Source organism: Dasypus novemcinctus, chromosome 2, assembly GCF_030445035.2.
Source record: "Dasypus novemcinctus isolate mDasNov1 chromosome 2, mDasNov1.1.hap2, whole genome shotgun sequence".
Classification (NCBI taxonomy): Eukaryota; Metazoa; Chordata; class Mammalia; order Cingulata; family Dasypodidae; genus Dasypus; species Dasypus novemcinctus.
In genome coordinates this window covers 136,499,296-136,520,927 of record NC_080674.1, presented here as the reverse complement: position 1 = coordinate 136,520,927, position 21,632 = coordinate 136,499,296, and the positions used below count along the sequence as shown (strand labels likewise).

The following is a 21,632-nucleotide window of genomic DNA, read 5'->3' as shown; positions in this document are numbered from 1 at the left end:
AAAGAAAAAAAGAAAAATCTTTGTGCAAAATTTTAGGATACTTCCTTATTTCCTGAAAATAGGGAGTTACCTTAAAAATTAACAAGCTAAAATAACTAAGATAACTAAATGATTTTCTTTAGATGTTCTGTATGTTGAGCTTAAATGTGTGGACAACACAGAAGAAACTAAATACTGCTCCTCCAAAGGACCTTTACATTCAACACAGGTCTACAATTCTTTGTGGGCAGGTATACTTTGGAAATCAGAACTTTTAAGATTTTATAAAAGGACTACAATACATTATATATTATATAACACCATGAGTGGTGTTTTAGGCAGCCCCTGTAAGCAAACACTAATATTTCTGTAATGCAAGGCAATGAATTTCATGAGATATGTAACCACTTTAAATAGCTAGTCTTCAGTTCCCATCATTTTGTCATCAAAAAGATGAGGTCAGATCAGATTTAGGTACCAAATGGGTCACAAAACGTTCAGTTTTTCAATGCTCTACGGATTTTGGAGTTACAGATAAGGAACTGTGTATCTGTCAATTATCAATGGTTAACGTGAAAACAACTGTGTTATAAAAAGACAACTACTGGAATATTCTTTACCTCCTCCACACATAGCATCACAATCTTCCCAACCTGTGTGTGTCCACATGAAAAGGGGCTCAGGTGCTTTTGAGCTCTGGTTCTCTGGAAGAGGGTCTGATGGAATAGTGTATTCATAGTGAAGACCATAATTCTGATCTTGAAACAGCAGCACCTATAATATATAACAATGATCAAGGCATTGGGTGAAATTGGAAAGACAAAACTAAGGCTATGATTGTCTAAAATGGGTATTAGATGGAAGTATATGCGCCCTTAACAGATAGAAACATGACATTATGGCTTAAGTGTTGAAACTGTCATGATTTTGAAAAGATTGGAGCTCTGGACTTACCTCTGAGCTAAAGACCTCATGAAGAAAAGCCTACTTGAATGTGGTCAGAAATACCAGATCATTTTCTTTCAAGTTAAAGAGGTAGATGGTTTCCCAAAGCATGGGACATGTATGAGATGATTTTAGGCTGCATATCAGTGGGGGACACAGGTTGTGTGTCCTACTGAGCTTCAACATATGACCAACAATCGGATATAAAATGATTTCCATTCACATCAAAGGAAAAGAAGGAGAGGTAGGGTCTGGGGCAGTGGATGATGGGGATAAAAGCCTTTGAGAATTCTTCTACTTCATAAGGACAGAGAACTTATAAGACAAGAATGTCATTCCAGGTATGCATTCAGTTAACTTTTATTTTTGGCAAAGTTACTGATTTTCTAGTTGTAGAAAAGATGGTTTCCTTTGAAAATATATTTATATCAAAATGAACTTTTATATAAATATTAGTAACTCTATCATTATGTATAGATAGGTGAACAGTTCAAGTAACCCTGAAAGGTATATTGGAATGACTGAATGAATTTGGTAAGCAGGTATCATGTCTCTTTGGTCCCCCACTGATCCACACTACCAAGCTTAGAACCTGGATCATTGTGGGCACTTGTATATATTTTTAAAGAACAAGTGAATGAGAATAAATATTTTTTTATAAATACATATGCATAAAGTATGTCAAATAACAGTATGAGATATATCACTTCTATGAATCTGAGGATTTATGGAAGATGTACATACATATATATTGCAATGTGATACATAAAAACATATATTTAAATTTAAAAATTGTTATAAATTATTAAAGAACTTTATTCAGTTTTTAACATGCATCAAAGTAGTTATAATGATATGTAATTCAGAGTTAATACTCCATAGAAGAAAAAAATAAATGAGCCCAAGTTAAAAGGTCTTAGTGTTTCTATTAAATATTCTTTACTTCTTTTCTCAGGGTTCTATTTAACATATCAACAGAATTACTAAGATATATATTTAATGTGTGGATGGAGGACTAGTGTGATGACTATAAACCAACTATATCAATAATAAAAATAATAGTTTTTTAAGTTCACACTTGCATAACATGCTGCTTACTAATTCTAAGTACATCACAGTGGTTATTTTGGCTCTAATTATCTCATTTAATGTTGCCAATTACAAGGGACTTCCAGCGAAATGTGTTTAAAAAAAGAAATAGAGATTGACTTACCTTATTTATAGTCATAACCAGACTATTACATATCTTTCAAACTGATGAAATGAGCACATAAATAACAGCTATTTGCCAACTTATTTCATTAAATGAAAATGTCTTTTTTTCCTAATAAATTATCTTTGCATTGATAGAACTTCAGGTTGTCTTAAATATTTAGTGGCATTTAAAATAAAGATATTGGCTACAAACCATTAGCTCTTTCTTAAACCAGTTGAATTTGGCAGCATTCTTTGAAAGAAGGAAAGTATAACTGTGTTACAGTAAAGGGGCACATATTGAAGCATGGCAGAAGGTATTGCCTTTCAAAATTCAGCACTGGTTTTCAATCTGCAATACTCATTAGAGAAAAATATCTTAGAAGTGCAATTTTCCTTGGATTACTGAATAAATCCAGGTCACATAGATGCCTTCTTTTAGACATAGTTCACTGACTTTAATTATGGTTCATGCTTCCAGGAAAAACTTTAGTAATTACCACTCAGATTACGGATTCTGCAGCAAGGAAATTCCCTCTGCCCAACACTAAGGTCTCACATATATTGTTAAGATTTTGAATTAGAGGTTGAGCAAAAGAACTTTGCTCTTGTTCCTTAAAAATATTTTTGGTTACATTCATAGGAAGCAAGCAATCTGATGGTGTTGTCCATAATCCAATCATTAAAAATGTATTTGCTGTTGAAAATGTTGTGATTATAAGTGATCCAATCATAAATAAGACAGATATTGGCCATATGTTTGTTTAATGACTTTGTTCTCTCTTTCTCCAGACTGTAAGGGTACATAGTGGAATTTCCAACTCAAAGGGTTTGTGAGAAGATACACAAAATAATTAGTCAAAGTACATTTATGCTTATGATTCAAGGCTGTTTTGTATAAAGAACTTAAATCTGAGCTTTATGCCAGGAGAGGCGGAATAGAAGTGTTATTAACATCTGGTTTATTAACAGTCAAATCTTTTACTGGGCAAAACTATGCACATTACATAACCTTCCTAAGACTGAGGTGTTTTAGTGTACAAATTGCAGTAATAACAATAACTTTAACATGGAATTGTTTGAACACTGAAGCTGTAATGAATGTAAGATGCTTTTGGATAGCGTCTGATTCTTAATGCTTAATGAATGGTGGCTATTCTTATTCTTGCTATTATTAAGATTTGAAACAGGAAGTCTACACACTACTCATCTTGTTCCCTTTACCTGCTGGGGAGGTATAGTGCTTATAGGTATATAGGTACATAAAATTCTGTTTTTCAAACTGTGGTCCAAGGACCAGGAGCAGTGGCATCACCTGGGACCTGGTTAGAAAATCTCAGGCCCCAACTCAGATCAAATAAATCAGAAAGTGCATTTTAACAAGATTCCCCATGATTTACAGGCATATTCAACTAGGGGAAGCACTATTCTAATTGGTCAACCTGTGATTTGAACTTCTGGTGCCTAGACTGACAACCCCCATCTGTGATTGTGTGGTGATATTAAATAATGAGGCACAACACAGTCCAAATAATCACTCAGTTTATCATGTTTCAGAGTCGCAGATTTAAAGTGGTGTTGAGTGTATTTTAAGCTTGCTTTGCTAATAGGATGGAAAACATACCAGCTCTGTGGTCCATTCTCTGCTTCCTGTGCTATTAGCACTGACTGCAGTGATCAAGGTCAAAAAGGACATGGGACACTGCCACCAGCTTGGACACAGAATCTATTTCTCTGCTTCTTAAACTCTAAACTCTGTCCTGCCTCATTTCCTGTCTTTTACTACATGGTAAAGAAACTTTTTATCCCAAATGCTCAAATTGTTGTGATTCATACAAGAATCAATAAACCTAATTAAAAAATATAGCAGGATAAATGGGAGCACAGTTAGATATATTTAGCAAATTATTTCTGCCAGGGTAAATAATCATAAAAGGCATTTTATGTAGATTCATTGTCGATATTATAGATGTATGAAATGTTAGGTTTCACCATATTATAGCACTTTCTTTTCAGCCATCCAATCCAATCATTCTTACTAACTGTTTGCATTTAGGAAAAATAGAGTTCCTATTTCCCCAGTAGTTCTGTATTTTGAGTCTGTGAATTCTCTAAAACCTCGTTTCTTTTGTAATAATTACTGTTCTTAGATAAGATTTAAAACATTTATTTTTAAAAACTCTTAAAACCTACCTCTTAAATGGTCTTAAAAGTCTATCTGACAATTCAGATTTGGAAAAGATTAGAGAAGGCACTGTGGGCATGTCATTTGCCATTGGAAGTTGATTATGCAATGCTATCATTCATCCCCTCATACCAGGACGTGTAAAGGTGCTGTAGTAGGACCTTTGGCAGAGATCTTCTCCCAGAGTCCACGTCTTACGTAATGTACGGTAGTTCCCGCTAAATTGAATGCTCCAGAGTGTTCAATCTTCCAGTCACTATTAATAGACTGCTTGCCAGCATCTCGGAGTGCTATAAAAATGTTCAAACATATCGTGAGTAGAAACAAGTCAGTTCACATATTGTGCTAAGTGAAATGAAATTCATTTCTAAACTGAAGGGCCGACATTGCCTGATGTAAAAGCATGAGGCATCTGCTCTTGAGAAATGTCGGCGCTGATTTTTGTCTCCACATCATAGCAAATTCTTTCTTCTCTGAAGTTGTCCACAAATAGCTACCTCTATCTTTTCCTGCTCCACCCCCTTGGTCCTTAAACATTTATTCATTAGTGTATTATAATTTTAAGGCTAGTGTGACTATCTTTTCTATCCAATGGTCCTATGAATAATGCAAGAGCTGGCACTGCATCTTACACATGCTCTATCTCCTGTGCCACCTAGAAAAATACGTGATTAAAGAAGGCTCATTAAAGAACATATTCACTAACATCAAAATGACAGATTAAGTGTGGGTTTTAAAAACAGAACTCATGGCCTTTTAACATCTCCAGTTTGATATTTGCTCTGAAGGAAGTTGGACAATATGGCTATTTTTTACCTATAGACAACTACCATTTAGAGGTGATTCTACAGAAAAATTTTAGCTACATTTTATTTTCCTTCTTTGACCTGATTTCTGCTACTCCTTAAATATAGTTCATGACATGGAGTGAGATGTTATGGTTATCATTTTAAATTGAAGATTCCTTCACATACTCTTTCAAATTATTTTATTTTTATTGAAATTTTCATATTCTCCCATACAACCACATTCCCTTTATTTTTTTTTAAAGATTTATTTTTTTATTTATTTCTCCCCCCTCCCCCCCAAGTTGTCTGCTCTTTGTGTCCATTCACTGTATATTCTTCAGTGACTGCTTCTATCCTTATCAGGGGCACCGGGTAGTTGTGTTTCTTTTTGTTGAGTCATCTTGTTGTGTAAGCTCTCCGTGTGTGCAGTGCCATTCTTGGGCAGGCTGCGCTTTCTTTTGTGCTGGGTGGCTCTTCTTACCGGGTGCACTCCTTGCACATGGGGCTCCCCTATGTGGGGGGGTGGGGGGGCACCATTGTATGGCACGGCACTCCTTGTGCGCATCAGCACTGCGCATGGGCCAGCTCCACATAGGTCAAGGAGGTTCCAGGGTTTGAACCACAGACCTCCCATGTGGTAGGCAGAAGCCCTATCCACTGGGCCAAGTCCACTTCCCCACATTCCCTTTCAAAGAGACGTTTACATGAAGATTCCTTGAATGCTTTTATGGAAAAATTCTATGGGAATATTTTGATTCAGTAAGCTGGTAAGTCATGCTAAAAATATTAATCAAAGCTAAATTGATTAAAAATAATGATTTTTGAATAAGAAAAAGATTTCCCTTTATCTAAATTATTAAATATTTTGGGAAATGCTTATGGACTAGATTTATACTGTGGTTGTATAATCTCTTTTTTTCTGTATTTCAATACATATTCAGGACACAATTATAAAGGAATAATTTCCAACCTAAAATATTTGAAAAATATCCAATAAATAACCTTAAAAAAGGTGGTTAGAGCTCTGATATTTTAGACTCATTTGTTAGTCTGGGTGTTCAGTATTCCCCAGAAAATGGCGCACACATATACCTGCAAACCCATGCAATATATTAAGTAAAGAGCAACCTTACATGAAGAATAACAAATTTAGGCATGTGATTTGCTTTATTTATCCATTAATTTAAAAAATATTTTTAGCAATCCTGTTTCTGACGTGATGAATAACCACAACTGTGTTAGCTCTTATACCATAAACAACTGGAACTTTGAACAATATGTGCAACACCTGTTCTCAGACATTGGACAATTGACAACAGAGAATTGAGACCTCTTTGAGATGAAGAACGAATTATGTGAGCCTTACAATTACCTTGGCTTTCTGCCTAAAGATATTTATCAGACCCCATCACAGAGAGATACACCATGCAGAGAAGGGTTGTCTCAGTGAGATGAGAACAGATATCTGAGTTCAAGGAAGTTAAGGCAGCTGGAATCTGTAGTATGGAGGACATGGAGAAGAGGAAACTGTACAGAGAAAGATATCCAGAAAATGCAGATGGATCTTTTTGAACCTGTGACTGCATACTAGCTACATAAGTAGGGTGAGACTCCCTAAGGCTGGGCAAAGAACAAATACCTGGGAACCCTAAACTGTAAAATTCCTGGAGCCTAGGTAAATTTGGGAGACTTTTAGTTCTATGCAATCAGAGTAAAGAGATCCTATTATATATGCAGATCCTTCAGTGGGGACCCTGGAAAGTTCTCGTCTTAGAGATAAGCTAAGCAAGTACAAGAATAGCAGCTCCTCTAGACTTACTTTTAAAAAGTTTTTAAAAATCTTAAGAGGATGGAGCTGATCTATACAAGTAAATTAGAAAAACAAAATCTAGCCACTCAACAATTAACAGTGTGCAGTATTCAGCCAAAAATTACTGAATAGGAAGAAGTTAGAAAATGTGACCCATAACTAGGGGAACAATCGGTCAGTAAATTCAAACTCAGAAGTGGCAGAGATGATGGAACTAGAAGAATAATACTTTAAAACTGTGATTATGGGAAGCGGACTTGGCTCAGTGGTTAGGGCTTCCGTCTACCACATGGGAGGTCCGCGGTTCAAACCCCGGGCCTCCTTGACCCGTGTGGAGCTGGCCCATGCGCAGTGCTGATGCGCGCAAGGAGTGCCTTGCCACGCAAGGGTGTGTCCCCTGAGTAGGGGAGCCCCACACGCAAGGAGTGCGCCCCGTAAGGAGAGCCACCCAGCGCAAAAGAAAGTGCAGCCTGCCCAGGAATGGCGCCGCACACATGGAGGACTGACACAACAATATGCTGCAACAAAAAGAAACACAGATTCCTGTGCCGCTGATAACAACAGAAATGGACAAAGAAGAACATGCAGCAAGTAGACACAGAGAACAGACAACTTGGGGGGAGGGGAGAGAAATAAATAAATAAATAAATCTTAAAAAAATAAAAAATAAAACTGTGATTATAAGTATGTTCAGTATGCATAAGGACTTAATATGAAGTATTGAAGAGATATGCAAAATAAGCAAGTCAAATTTCTCAGAATAGAAAAATATAATATCTGAAACAACAATTTCACTAGATGGGGTTAAGAGTAGATTAGACCTTGCAAGGGAAGACCAATGAAATTGAAAACAAGTTAATAGAAGCTACTTAACTGGAACATAGAGGAAGGAAAGGTCAGAAGAATAAAAAACAAACATTAGGTGCCTCAGGTACAATACCTAGAAGACTCACCCATGTTAACTGGAAGTTCAGGAAGGTGGGTGGGAGGAGAAAAATTATTTCATGATATAGTGTTCATTTTTACCCCAAAATTTGATGTAAAGTCTAAACCACGTATCTCAAAAGTACAATCTGAAACCCAAGCAGGATAAGCAATAAGAAAGCCATACCATTTGACATCATAATCAAACTGCTGGAACCCAAAGAAAAGAAGCAAAATCTTAGAGGAAAACATATTTTATATAGTGAGAAAAAGACTTGGAGTCGAGCTTGGCCTAGTGGTTAGGGCATCCATATGGGAGGTCCACGGTTCAAACCCCGGGCCTCCTTGACCGTGTCGAGCTGGCCCATGTGCAGTGCTGATGCGTGCAAGGAGTGCCCTGCCATGCAGGGGTGTCCCCCACGTTAAGGGAGCCCCACATGCAAGGAGTGCGCCCCGTAAGGAGAGGCGCCCAGCGCGAAAGAAAGTGCAGGCTACCTAAGAATGGTGCCACCCATACAGAAAGCTGATGCAGCAAGATGACACAACAAAACAGGACACAGGTTCCCAGTTGCCACTGACAAGAATAGAAGCGGACACAGAAGAACACACAGCAAATGGATATAGAGAGCAGACAACCACGGGGTGGGGCATGAGGGGGAGAGAAATAAATAAATAAAAACAAACCAAAAAAAAGGACTCAAGGCCAGCAGGTGAGCCAATGTATTTGGTGCTCTAAATTAAATCAGCTCCTCAAACTATACTGTTTTGGTTAAGTAATCAGCCAATGCATTTTATGGTAAACTTAAAAGCAACAATTAAAAAAAATAAAACTACCTAGCATTATGGTGTGTTACAAAGAAAGTAGCCAGATTTAATAATGAGAAATTGCTGAATTTGTTTGTTGTTTGTTTGTTTATTTTGAGGTACCAAGAACTGGAGATTAAACCTGGGACCTTGTATGTGGGAAGTAAGCACTCAACCACTGAGCCACAGAAGCTTCCCTGAGTTGTTTTTTTCATTTGTTTTGCTTGTTGTTTGTATTTGTTTTTTCATAAGGCAACAGGAATCAAACCCAGAACCTCCCATGTGGGAGATGGGAGCTCAAATGCTTGAGGCACATCTGCTCCCTGAATTTGTTTTTGATCTACTTAAAATTAAAGTCATTTTTTAAAATTCAGAAGGCATTTATTGAATGTTTATGGAATGTAAAATGCTGTCTTAAATGTTGCAGGGTACATATAAAGGTAGTAAGACAGAGTTTTGCTCTTGTTGAATTTACATCCTAATTAGGGGATTAGAGAAGTAATAAAAATTATTGTTTTATAGGTAGAGTGAGGGAAGGACCAGATTGAGAGCACTTTTTTCTTAGTTCATGTTTGCTATATCTTTTAAATAAAGTGTTTTATTTTACTGGATTAAAAAAAAAGTAATAGGATGGTAAAAGATGTTGCATGCAACACTAATCTTAACAAAGATGCATCAGTTATATTAATATCATATAGCATGGATTTTACTCCCAAAGATAAAAAGAAGCATTTCACAATGATTAAAGGGTCAATTTATTAAGGAGACCTAACAATCCCAAATAACTCATAGAGAAATGAATGAAGTAAAAACCAGCATAATCGAAAGGATATATAGAAAATTCTACAATTCATAGTTGGAGACTGTATTAGATCTCTTTCTATAATTAGTAAAACAAGAAGAAAGAAAATCTATAAGAATATAGAAGTCTAAAATCAAAGGGGAGGGAGTAGGTGTAGCTCAGTGGTTGAGTGCCTGCTTTTCCATACAAGGTCCAAGGTTCAATCCCTGGTAGCTCCCTAAAAAATTAAAAATAAAAATAAAAAAAGATAAAATAAAACCAAACGGATCTTATATATATATAGATGACTACTGTTAACCACAGAATACACATTCTTTACAAATACAAATGGAATATTAACCAAAGTAGGCTATATAAAAACAAGTCTCAATTGAAATCATACTACATTCTTTTACCATAACAGATTTAAACTAGAAATCAATAACAAAATGTCTAATAAAAAAGTCTCAAACATGAAATTAAACCTTACATTTATAGATAACCTTGTATCTATAGATAGAAATCACAAGGGCAATTTACAAATATTTTGAGCTGAAAATGCAACATATAAAATTTGTGGAAGGCAGCTAAAGATAATTAGCTTTGGAAATAATTTTATAGCTTTAAATTATCATATTAGAAAAGAGGAAAGGAGGAAAATGACCAATCTAAGTTTCTGCCTTCAGAAGATGAAATAAAAAGAGCAATTTAAGCCCATAGTAAAGAAAGAAGAAAACAATAAAGAGCAGAGAGCAATTAGATAGACAATAGATTAACAATAGAAGCAGGCAAGTAATGATATGAAAAGCTGGTTATTTGAATAGATTAAAAAAAACTCACAATGCCTGGGCTTGATTGGTTAAGAAATATGGAAAGACACAAATTAATATCAGAATTGAGAGTGAATATTGCTATATATTTTACAGTCATTATGCATTTATTGTTTCTGTATGTACTGTATGAATGATAAATGTCAATTTAAAATTTTTAAAAATATTATTAGGGAAAACTATCAGTCGCTTTAAATTTGCAAGGTAAGTGAAATGGGAAAAATTCCTTAAAAATGTGTATTATATTTATATTACATATATATATATAATATAAAGTTATTCAGATGTTCTTTTTGTTTTGTGCCAGTTTTGGTAACTCATTATAAATATATGTGTACATACAAATAATGACATTAAGTTGATATTTTAAAACTTTCCTAAGAAAAATACTAGTCTTAGAAAAGTTTATTTGAAAAAGAGGAGGAGGGGCACAGGATTATTCAAATATACTGGAAATGTTATTTGTCTTAAAGTGGATAATAAATATGCATATGTTCATTTTAATGTTTCCTTTACATTGAACTACTAGTGAAGAATATTCATTTGTATTTATTATTTGGTAAAATCACATTTTATATATATTTTGGATATAAGTCCTTTTCAAGATATTACAAATATTTTTTCTGAGTTTTTTTTCTCTAAAAATGTTTACATATGATAAAATACAGCATATAAATTTTTTCTCTTTTAGGATTAGGGTTTTTGCATGTTTATTGTAAGAAATCTTTGCTTAACCCAGGGCTGTGAAGATTTTCTTTTATGCTTTAATCTAGAAATTTTAGAGTTTCAACTTTTCTGTTTAAAGCTCTAATTCATTTTGAATTAATCTTCATGTATGATGCAAGGGTGGGGTCAGGGTAATTTTTTTACATACAAAAATCTAGTTGTTTCATCATCATTTGTTGAAAGATTATCATTTTCCCCCTAAACTACCTGGACATCTTGGTTTGAATTCAGTTGACTACACATCTGTGGCTTTATTCTCTTACTATGATTATGAGAATTTGTCACTTTTTCTCTCAATTTTTCCTTTAATCCTTTGAAGTTATATTCCTGGCATCATATATTTTAAAAATATAATAACTTTCAGATGAAATGAATTATTTTATAATTGTTTTCTGACATTTTATCTCAAGCAATGCTTTTTGCTTTAAAGGGAATTTTGATTTTTACTACTATGGCTACACCAGTTTTCTTTTGGGTTGTATTTTCTGATATAGTTTTTTTGTTCTTTCATTTTCAATATTTGTGAATCTTATGCTTTATATACATTAATTGTGAACACCATATAGCTGGGTTATTTTAAAAATGCAGTCTAATAATCTTTATTAAGTAGAGATTTTAATCTTTAAATATTTATTAAAATTGTTAGTATTGAGTTACTTATACTATCTTTTTTGTGCTAACGTTTTTCTGTTTTCTGTATATTTCTTTAATATTTTTCTTATCTTTTCTATTGAGTTTTTAAAAATTTCATTTTTTAAAAATTATTCTTGGTTCTTTAAAAAAAACTCTTTAATCAATTTCATAGTCATTTTTTATTCATATTTGAAAATCCCTCTTTTTATACTTAAATTTATTAACCATAATTGTTTTACTATTTTTTGCATATGATACAAATATTTGTGTCTTTGCCTGTCCGATACTGCTCTCCCTTGTTTCTAATGTGTTTTGCTCATGGTGCCTGTTTCCTTTTTTGCTTTCTGAATTTTTTTCCTTACTGTAAAATTATATTTGTTGAACTTTATAGAATTTCTTTTAGGTCTGCTTTGAAGGTGCATTCCTTTAAAAAGGGTTTTCATTGGCTATATCAGCGCCAATCACACCGGTAACCACATTAAAATAAGTGTTCTTTTGGGGGTTTTGGACCTCATAGTGAGGGTAACTTGGGGCTTTGATGCTGATGAGGGTTTGCTCTGGTTGACAAAATTTGCAGAGGAGATGATTTTCTTTTTCCACCTAGGACCAAAGTAAATAGAGAGGTATTTTCTTTCTTCTTTTGTAGAGCAAATCCACTTCTCTCTCTCCTTCGTACGGAGCATGTAAATCTTTAGGCCTTACTTTTATGCGGGGGGTGGTCTCCTATTAGAGTGCCCACTTTGTAAAGGTCTTAAGCTTTGTTTTCTGTCCACAGCATCCTGGTGGCTCTCAAATTCCAAGCCTGGTCACCAGGATTAGCCAGATGGGGAGCTTCCGAATCAGCCTAATACCCTGAATTCCTGCTTTCACTTGGATTTTGGCGTCTGTGGGTTCCTTAAATTCTTTCCAGTTCTGAGGTAAATCTTAAGAGTATTTTTTTCTTTTGTATTTTGTTCAGCGTTTTAAATTGTTTTTACTGAGAGGTTTGTCCACAGTAGGTTGCATTCACAACTGCCAGCAAGGTAAATTGACCCATCTGATCTTTACGGATTTTTCACCAGTTGCGATGATTTTCTCAAGATATAACATGGTTTATTTGAAGTACTCTTACTTTCAGGCTTTTGATAAATTATTAATAATAGAGCCATATTCTTCAGGAAAGAAGCTAATAATTGCACTTGGGAATACAGTTCCGAGAGAGTAATAAAAAAGAGTATTGTACTAGGAGGGGATTAGATTTCTCCTATGAAATAATATATTGCTTGATGTAGACAAGCTAATTTGTTATAGAATGATCAGTTTGACAAGGTTCTATTTTCCTTTCTTTTTGTTAAAGCCACTTACAGATAATTTCCAATGACTTCCTTCCCATGTCTGAAAGAGCCTTTAGGAAAAGTGATTTATGATATGCATCCTCTGCCGGGTAGTTAGGCTTGAAATCAAGGACTTCAATCCAGTGTCGTTTCTTTTATCCCCAAAAGTGCCCCTCATTCTTATGTGCAGTCTCAAACGGCACTACTACTCAGCCAGTTGTTTAAATCAGAAACCAAGAAGTTATGCTTGAATCTTCATGCTCTGTCAACCCCCACACCCATTTTTCAGCAAGTTCCATCAATTCAACTTCTTAAATGTCTCTGGAAACCTGTGAGATTTTTTCCATTCCTATTGTTATTTCTCTTGTTTATGCTAGCCTCCTTAGCTTCCATTCTTGTACCCTTCCACTTGTTCACCAAAATAATATTTTTTTTCCCCTCAGTAAGAAGTATGAAACTTAGTGGGATCTTGAATAAATGCAATAACCTATCAGCATTTTCAACACTGATTTAATATTCAAAGTAGAATTCAGTATGTTTAGGGACACATGTTTTTTCTTTATACAAGTAAAAGACCCTGGAGAACTGGTAATAATTAAGGGCAGACATTTAGGACAGATTTGAGAATCAAGTTTTAAATTGCATGGTTTTTTGGTAACAAAAGGTGATTGGAGATTTATGTTTAGAGATTTGGACAGGGAAGGAAAATGGAATTTGCCAAAATTGGAGATAGTGATTAAGAAAAGAAAGAAAACAATCATTTCATGATTTGTACTCCACTGAGTTGATTCTATACAACAGAATTAGTTAAAAAAAGAAAAGAAAAGAGGTAATTTGAGGGAAGTTCAAGGAACACTTTTGCATTTATGACATGCTCTTTAACATTACTAGTGTTGCATGAAAGGCAATGTGTGTGCTTTTTTCAAAGGCAGCATAGTTCAGTGCCTAAGAATTCAGATGGTGTGGTTAGACTGCTTGGGTTCAAATCTAGAATCATTGCTTTCGAGATGTGTAACCTTGAATAAGTAACTCAAACTCTTTGTTCCTCTGTATACTGATTTAAAAATAGGGTTACTAGTAGGACCTACCCCCTAGAGTTGTGAGAATTTATTTAATGGATATATGTAATAAATTGTTCCATACTAATCATTATGCAAGCGTGAGCTTAATTAAACTTAATTAAATTTTCTTAATTAAAATTCATTCAACAAGTCTTTATTTCCTATATGCAGACGTAGCAGTGAACAAAGCAATGGGATCACCACCCTCATGAACTAACAATGGAAATGAAGAAAAAAGCAAGAATACAAACAAACAAGAAAATTCAGGCAGTGGTAAGTGCTGTAAAGGAAGTAAGGCAGGGTAATGTGAAAGGGAATGACATGGTTAGGGTGACAGTGCATATGGATAAAAAGGGGCAGATGTGAATTTAAGACAGGACTTGCTGTTGTACTGGATTAGCATGGTAAAGAAAGTGATGAATCAAGGAGGAGTTATAATATTGGTGAAACAAAAATGTATGCCCAAGTGTAACAGCCAATTGTCTGCTATTGAATAAATGTCCTGCCATCATCCAGATGTTCCCCATTATCTCCAAAAACTGTAGTAGAACCGTAATCTGAATTTGGAAATTTGGGTCATTTTACTTGCACTTAAAGTACATTGAAATAGATAAAATATATATATTGGCAATGACAAATCAAATAAGTGTGATACATGACAAAGGATTTTTTCTACTGTCTTTTCACATTCTCCTACTCCTGGAAAGTAAATTGTAATGAAGAAAATAAAGCAATCCTAGTGCAGACCTTTCTCAATATTGTAAAGTAGAAACAATCAAGTAATATTGGCTTGTTTTGCACGTACCAATAGTTTCCTTATTTGGACATTATTACTCATTTGGGAATGAACAATGAGGATATTATTTTTGTTTAAAAAAGGCAAAGGGCTTTCTTTAAAGATAATATAAACACAGTGCTTAAATTCTGGGAGAATATTTAGTCTTCTGCTTGGACTAATCATATTAGATCTCTATATGTATGGCTGTGAGGACTGTAAAAGGTCATTTCACATAACTTAATCAAATTGAAATTTTAATACACATGAATGTGTATTTTGACAATTTAGTGTTTTTTCATATATTTAAAAATCATTAATTAATCTAATTAAAATGTTAAAATAGCTGATATAATATTTTTCAGAAGCAGTATATAAAATTTGAAAAAACAGTCAATGAAGGTTTTTTTTTTTAATCATAGACTAACATGTGGAAGTAATCTGCACCCCCCAAAAATATACTGACAACCAGATTTGCTTTTGTTCCTGGAAAGTCCCTGGGAGAGGAGGCAAGAAATCCCTACTTAATATGATAAGAAGTGCTTTTTGGGAAATTCAAATATGTAACTAGAAACAGATTGGCTTCCTCCTCATCATCTCAGGGCAGCAAGTGGGTTAGTAGTTGAATTGTCTGAGTCTGCAACACAGGTTACCTAAATAGCTATGTGCGGGTTTTTCCTCCACAACTTTGATTCTTCTTGCTCCAGCAGGTATCACCAGCACTTCTACATAACCTGTAAGGATCAATTAAAAAATGAAATAAATCTTTGAGTTCTTATAGGATACTTTTTCGTGATGAGTTTCCTTTTTAACTTTTTCTTTTGTTTTTGATGTTTGCTATGATATTTCACTACCTGCAGGAAAAAAGTATCTTACATATAAAAGCTGTCATGATTGCAAGTGACGAAATTACTTGGAAAAGATGCTGAGTTTACAGTACTATCAAGGACAGACGGGAAATGATATCTTGAGTTAACTAGCTCACTAAAACTTTAGATAGAATTGAGAGGAGAGAAAAAGTATCATGGGACCGACCAGTTATAAACAGTAGATCTTAAAACAGAGTAAATAACCTAAACTTCTGCTTTGGAGCTCCTTTAAGTTAGAAAGTGTGGAGAGGAAGGAAGCAGTTAGAGAGAATACAGCTGGACTGAAACAGGTCCCTGAAGTAATTAAGTACAGGACAAGAAAGACAAAGCATTCCCTGGAGGAGATTAACAAAGGGTTTTGAAACTGTAGCAGGAGACAAGTTTAAGTGCAAGACCACACCAAGCAATTTAGTGTCTTTACTGAAGGTGTCAGACAACTGGAAGCAAAAACACAATTAGGTATTTTTCAGGAAAGCATTCTTAGCGAAGTTTACTGGAAGTAAAGAGCATGATAAGATAAAGTGGAATAAGAAGAGAGAGTGTACAGAAAAATTAAGATCAAGATTTCAATTAGCACAGAGTAGTGATAGAACAGATACCTACTTTTGGCTAAACAGTTATGTTTTAAAAATCATATCACAAAATGTTAGCAATTCTAATCCAACATGTATTAAAAGAATTATACATCACAATCAAGTTGGATTTGCAAAGTGGGTTCAACATTTGAAAGTTAATTAATTTAATCAACCACATCATATTGGGAAGGAAAAATAAAACTTCATTTTTTGCAGATGATAGGAAGAATTGACAAAACAAAAACAAAACAAAACTGCTGGAACTAATATGCAATTATAGCAAGATCACAGGATACAAGGTTAATATATAAAAGCCAACTGCTTTCTTATATACCAGCAGTGAAAACTGGTATTTGAAATTAAAACCACAATACAATTTACATTAGCACCAAAAATAGCTATAAAACTAACAAAATATATATAAGATCTATATGAAGCAATCTATAAAATTCTCATGAAAGAAATCAAGGAAGATCTAAATAAACTGAGAAATATTCCAGGTTCATCGATAGGCAGATTCAATATTATTAAGATGTCAATTCATCCCACCTTGATATATAGATTCAATGCAATCCCAATAAAAGTTATTCATGATAATCAAATTTTTTTACCTGACATTTATATGGATAATTAAAAGACCCAGAATAGCCACCATGATACTAAAGAAGAATAAACTTGGAGGACTGTTACTACCTGACTTTTTATAGAGAACTACTATAATGTAGTCTACTATAAAGTAGTATAAAAGACCTACTATAAAGATAAGTGATCAATACAGTGTGATATTAACTAAATAATAGAATAGAGGACCCAGAAAAAGATCCACACAAATATAGTCAACTGATTTGACAAAGGAGCAAAGGTAATTTAATAGAGAAAGGATAGTTTCTTTCAATAACTGGTACTGAAACAATTGACTGTTCATGTGCAAAATAAATAAATCTTGACACAGTCTTTATACCTGTCCCACAAATCCATTCAAACCGGATCATAGTCTTAATTGAAAACTGAAAAGTCATAACACTTCTAACAGATAACATAGGAGAAAACCTGGGTGACCCTGGGTTTGGTGATAACGTCTTAAGTACAACCCGCATAATCCATAAAAGAAAAAAAAAAAATTAAGTTGGATTCATTAAAATTGAAAACTCCTGCTCTGTGAATGATAGCCGAGAATGTAAACATAAGCCACAGACTGGGAGAAAATATTTGCAAAACACATGTCTGAAAAAAGGACTTATATCTAAAATGTTTAAAGAACTTTTAAAACTCAGTAAGAAAGCAAATGACCCAAGAAAAAAATGGGCAATAGAATCACCAAAGAAGATACACAGATGGGAAATAAGCATATGAAAGGATGCTCAGCATGTCATTAATAAATTGTAAATGAAAACGATGAGATGCCACTACACACCTATTAGAACAGCCAAAAGCCAAAACACTGACAACACCAAGGGCTGACAAAGATGTGGAGCAACAGTAACTCTTTCACTTTGAAGCCACAGACAGACCAAAACGAGTTTGGAGGGATGCTCTCTGCTCCTGTAACATTTTTTTCCTGAGCTTGTTTAACTGTAAGTCATATCCTGAACATGCACAGAAAACACTGACTCTTGTCCTTGAGATGACTAAGAGATACAGGAACAAAGGTCACCTTCTTCAGTACCAAGATTAGAAAGACCAGGGGACACTGGAAGCAAATCGAATGTGAGAGCCCTTCAATAAGGAAAAATCTGGCCTAAAATCCACTCTACCCCACACGGACAACTCTATCATTAATGAGTTGGACTATGCCAAGACAATCCTCCCTCCTTCTGTCCTCACCTCTCACCTCCCATTCCCATAAAATCTCCCTTAACTCTCAGATCAGGAAGACATTTATAAGCCTTGCCTCTGTCTCCTTACCAGTTGACTTTGCGATAAAACTCTTCCTTTTCTCAAAATCCCTGTCATAGTATTAGTATCTGTATGGGTAAGGCAGTGAGTCCTTGCTCGGTAACAATTTCTGGTGGGAATGCAAAATGGCACAGCTACTTTGTAAGACAGATTGGCAGTTTATTACAAAACTAAATATAGGTTTACTATATAATCCAGCAATTGAGCTTCTAGGTATTTATCCAAAGGAGTCAAAAGCTTATATCCCCGCAAAAAACCTGGGAATGGAAGCCACCAAGATGCCCTGCCCTACGTGAATGGATAAAGACAATATGGGACATCCATACAATGGAATACCATTCAGCAATAAAAATAAATGACCTATCAAGCCATGAAAACACAAGGATGAACTGTATATGCATATTTCAAAGCAAAAGAAGCCAGTTTGAAAAGGATACAGACTGTATGATTCCAATTATATGATATTGTAGAAAGGTAGAAACTGGTTCAAGGAAGGTCGGTAGAGTAGAGATGAATAGGAGGCGCATACAGGGCATTTTTAGAATAAGGAAACTATTTTGTATGATGCCATACTGGTGGATCCATGACATTATGCATTTGTCAAAACTCACAGAGCTGTATACACAAAGAGTGGACTCTAGTGTAAACTAGAGACTGCGGCTACTAAAACTGTATCAACGTTGGTTCTTCAATTGTAAAAAATGTACCACACTAATGCAAGATGTTAATAATAGGGAAAAGAATGTCTTGTGTAGAGGAGGGGAGTGGGGACTCCGTACTTTTGGTGCGATTTTTCTGTAAACCTAAAACTTCTTGCAAATAAAATTTATAAAAATTATATTAGAATAAATGTTAATACTCTTGGTATTTCTGTATAGATCCACATATATGAGAAAAGCCTAATTTTTTCAAAGTTGCTTAAAAAGGACACAAAGTTAATTCCAGAGTTGTTTCTTGTTTTATTTTTTATTTTTTTTATTTTTTTATTTTAAAGATTTTTATTTATTTATTTAATTCCCCCCCCCCCCCCCCGGTTGTCTGTTCTTGGTGTCTATTTGCTGCGTCTTGTTTCTTTGTCTGCTTCTGTTGTCGTCAGCGGCACGGGAAGTGTGGGCGGCGCCATTCCTGGGCAGGCTGCTCTTTCTTTTCACGCTGGGCGGCTTTCCTCACGGGCGCACTCCTTGCGCGTGGGCTCCCCCACGCGGGGGACACCCTTGCGTGGCACGGCACTCCTTGCGCGCATCAGCGCTGCGCATGGCCAGCTCCACACGGGTCAAGGAGGCCTGGGGTTTGAACCGCGGACCTCCCATATGGTAGACGGACGCCCTAACCACTGGGCCAAAGTCCGTTTCCCTGTTTCCTGTTTTTAATTGCCCAAATTCCTGAAAATATGTACACTTTTTTGGTATATATCAAAAGGTGGCATACACCCCACCCAGTGGCAGTGGCTAGAAATTAGGGGCATGTCTTAAAATTGTAATTTCCATTCAAGAACACTGCTTATTCAATTTATTCTTTTTCATAACACCAACTATGTTACATGAACAAAATAGGCAGCAATGAAAACATAAACAAATGCTTAGTGCCACAGAGAAATAAGCTAAGATGATCACTGCTTTCAATTAGATTATTGTAGCAAGACATTTATATATGAGTTAAATAAAACTGAAAGCATTATATTAAAAATATAATAGGCAAAATGATATAGTTAATTTCTTGCTAAGAAATATACAGCGGTGCCTTTTAAACTGCAGGCCTTGCCTTATCACATCACATAGACACAAACATCCTGCCCCCATAAGTTTTACTGTTTTTTTTCCTCACAGAAGTGTATTTTTCCCTTTTAAATATTCATTATTCACATTTGAGAAACACTGCCATCAGCAGTAATCGTTATCATTCAGAGGAGACAGTGATTCCTATATTCAAAGAAAGCTTCCCAGAGAAAAAATAAATGAAATATCTGAAAACTGGATAGTATATATAGAATAAAGGATGAGCTCACCAAATGTAGAGTAAGAGATCAAGTAGTGTTTTTAGTAGCATATGAATAAAATAATTCTGACAAAATGAGAGGATGCAAGAAGGCACCTCTATTGAAGACAGTTTAAATGTATGTCTAGAGGACTGAATTTATCAACTTGAAGCTACTGAAAATTCTAGTGCAAGGAACTTGGTAATTAGATTCTGGCTTGGGGAGTTTTTCTCTCATAGCAATATGCAGGATGAATGAGTAATAGAGCTGTGGGTAACAGTGATCAGGAGTCTAATGTGGAAGTCCCAGGAGTGGAGGAGGTTACAAGAGAAAATCCTGAAGGCGCTCTGAAAAAAAAAAGTACTGAGCTCAGCTTGACAGAAAGTGGGGAAAAAACACTGAAAGCAATGCTTTGTTATTACTTACGTGAGAATAGGGGTATCATTTATAGGAAAATGCAAGAGAAGAATCTTTTTGTTCTGGTGATAATTTGATAAGTTCAGCTTTGTAATTTTTATTTAATGGAATGGTAAAAACACTCAGTAAGAACATTGGAACATCTGGAACTCCAGAGAAAGGTCAGGTTATTGATGTGCCTTTGGGAGGCATCCTTAGAGATGTGGTAGTTTAAAATACGGGAGGAACTTTAGAAAATCTAGAGAGAAGAGAAGTCAAGAACTAAACCTTGGGGGGGCTACCAAGTTAGTAACAGAGAGATGGAAAATAAACCAGGAAGGAAGGCCTAGAAGAGGTAATCATCAGAGAAGGAAGAGAGCTGGTCTATTTTTATATAGTAGGATCATATATTTCAAGAAGAAGATTTACAGGTCAAATACGTTAAAAGCTGTAGAGACATCAAAGAGAAAGGTTACTGCAAAGAGTCCACTGGATTTTACAATCAGGAGGTAACTGTAAATCTCAGAGCAAATTAATTCAGTAAAATGTTTGAAGAAGTTAACTTTCCGGATGTTAAAAAAGAAGAGTAGATTCAGTAAAAGAGAGGTAGAATGCATAAGTTATTGTTTGATGGAATGCAGAGGAACTTTGAGTATTAGAGCAATAGTTATATCTAAACTTACAGTTTTATCTAGAGCAATTCTCAATTATTTTTTAAATTGGAATGGCTTTGCATACAGATAAGGTAGCCTGAATTTAATGAAGAAAGAAAGGAAGAAAAATATTAATCAATTAAATATGAAGGGAGAAAGTAAATGACTGTGGACTTGATCTTTTTTAGTGAATAAGTCATTTGTCACAATTGAGAATATACATTTATAAGAAGTGGATATGAGTGGATTCTGTCCAGCTTAGAGTTTGAAACATGATACTAGTGATGTCAATGTAAATTTAACCCTATATTGGACAGTTTCTTTTGCACAAAGGAAAATAAGATTGTATAACCATAGTTCCCATTCTTAATCAGCCACCTTAAATGCCAATAACAAGCATCATCTTCAATGTGTAATGATGATAACTGCCATATTTTGAACAACTTCTATGTGCTAGTGAATATTCTAGGTACTTTACATAAACTTTTAAATTTATTGAAGTACATCACTCATGCATGAA

General features: G+C 34.9%; 1 protein-coding gene across 1 annotated transcript in view; it reads right to left on the bottom strand.

Moving 5' to 3' along the window:
* The window catches only part of ADAMTS19 (ADAM metallopeptidase with thrombospondin type 1 motif 19), a 283,954-nt gene that overhangs the window by 42,849 nt on the left and 219,473 nt on the right, over window positions 1–21,632 (bottom strand). The window contains exons 16-18 of the mRNA XM_004462171.5: window positions 15,402–15,482; window positions 4,436–4,593; window positions 600–753 (exon numbers count right to left, since the gene is read on the bottom strand). Of these exons, the coding sequence (XP_004462228.1) occupies window positions 600–753; window positions 4,436–4,593; window positions 15,402–15,482 (393 nt within the window). The remainder of the gene's footprint in view (window positions 1–599; window positions 754–4,435; window positions 4,594–15,401; window positions 15,483–21,632) is intronic.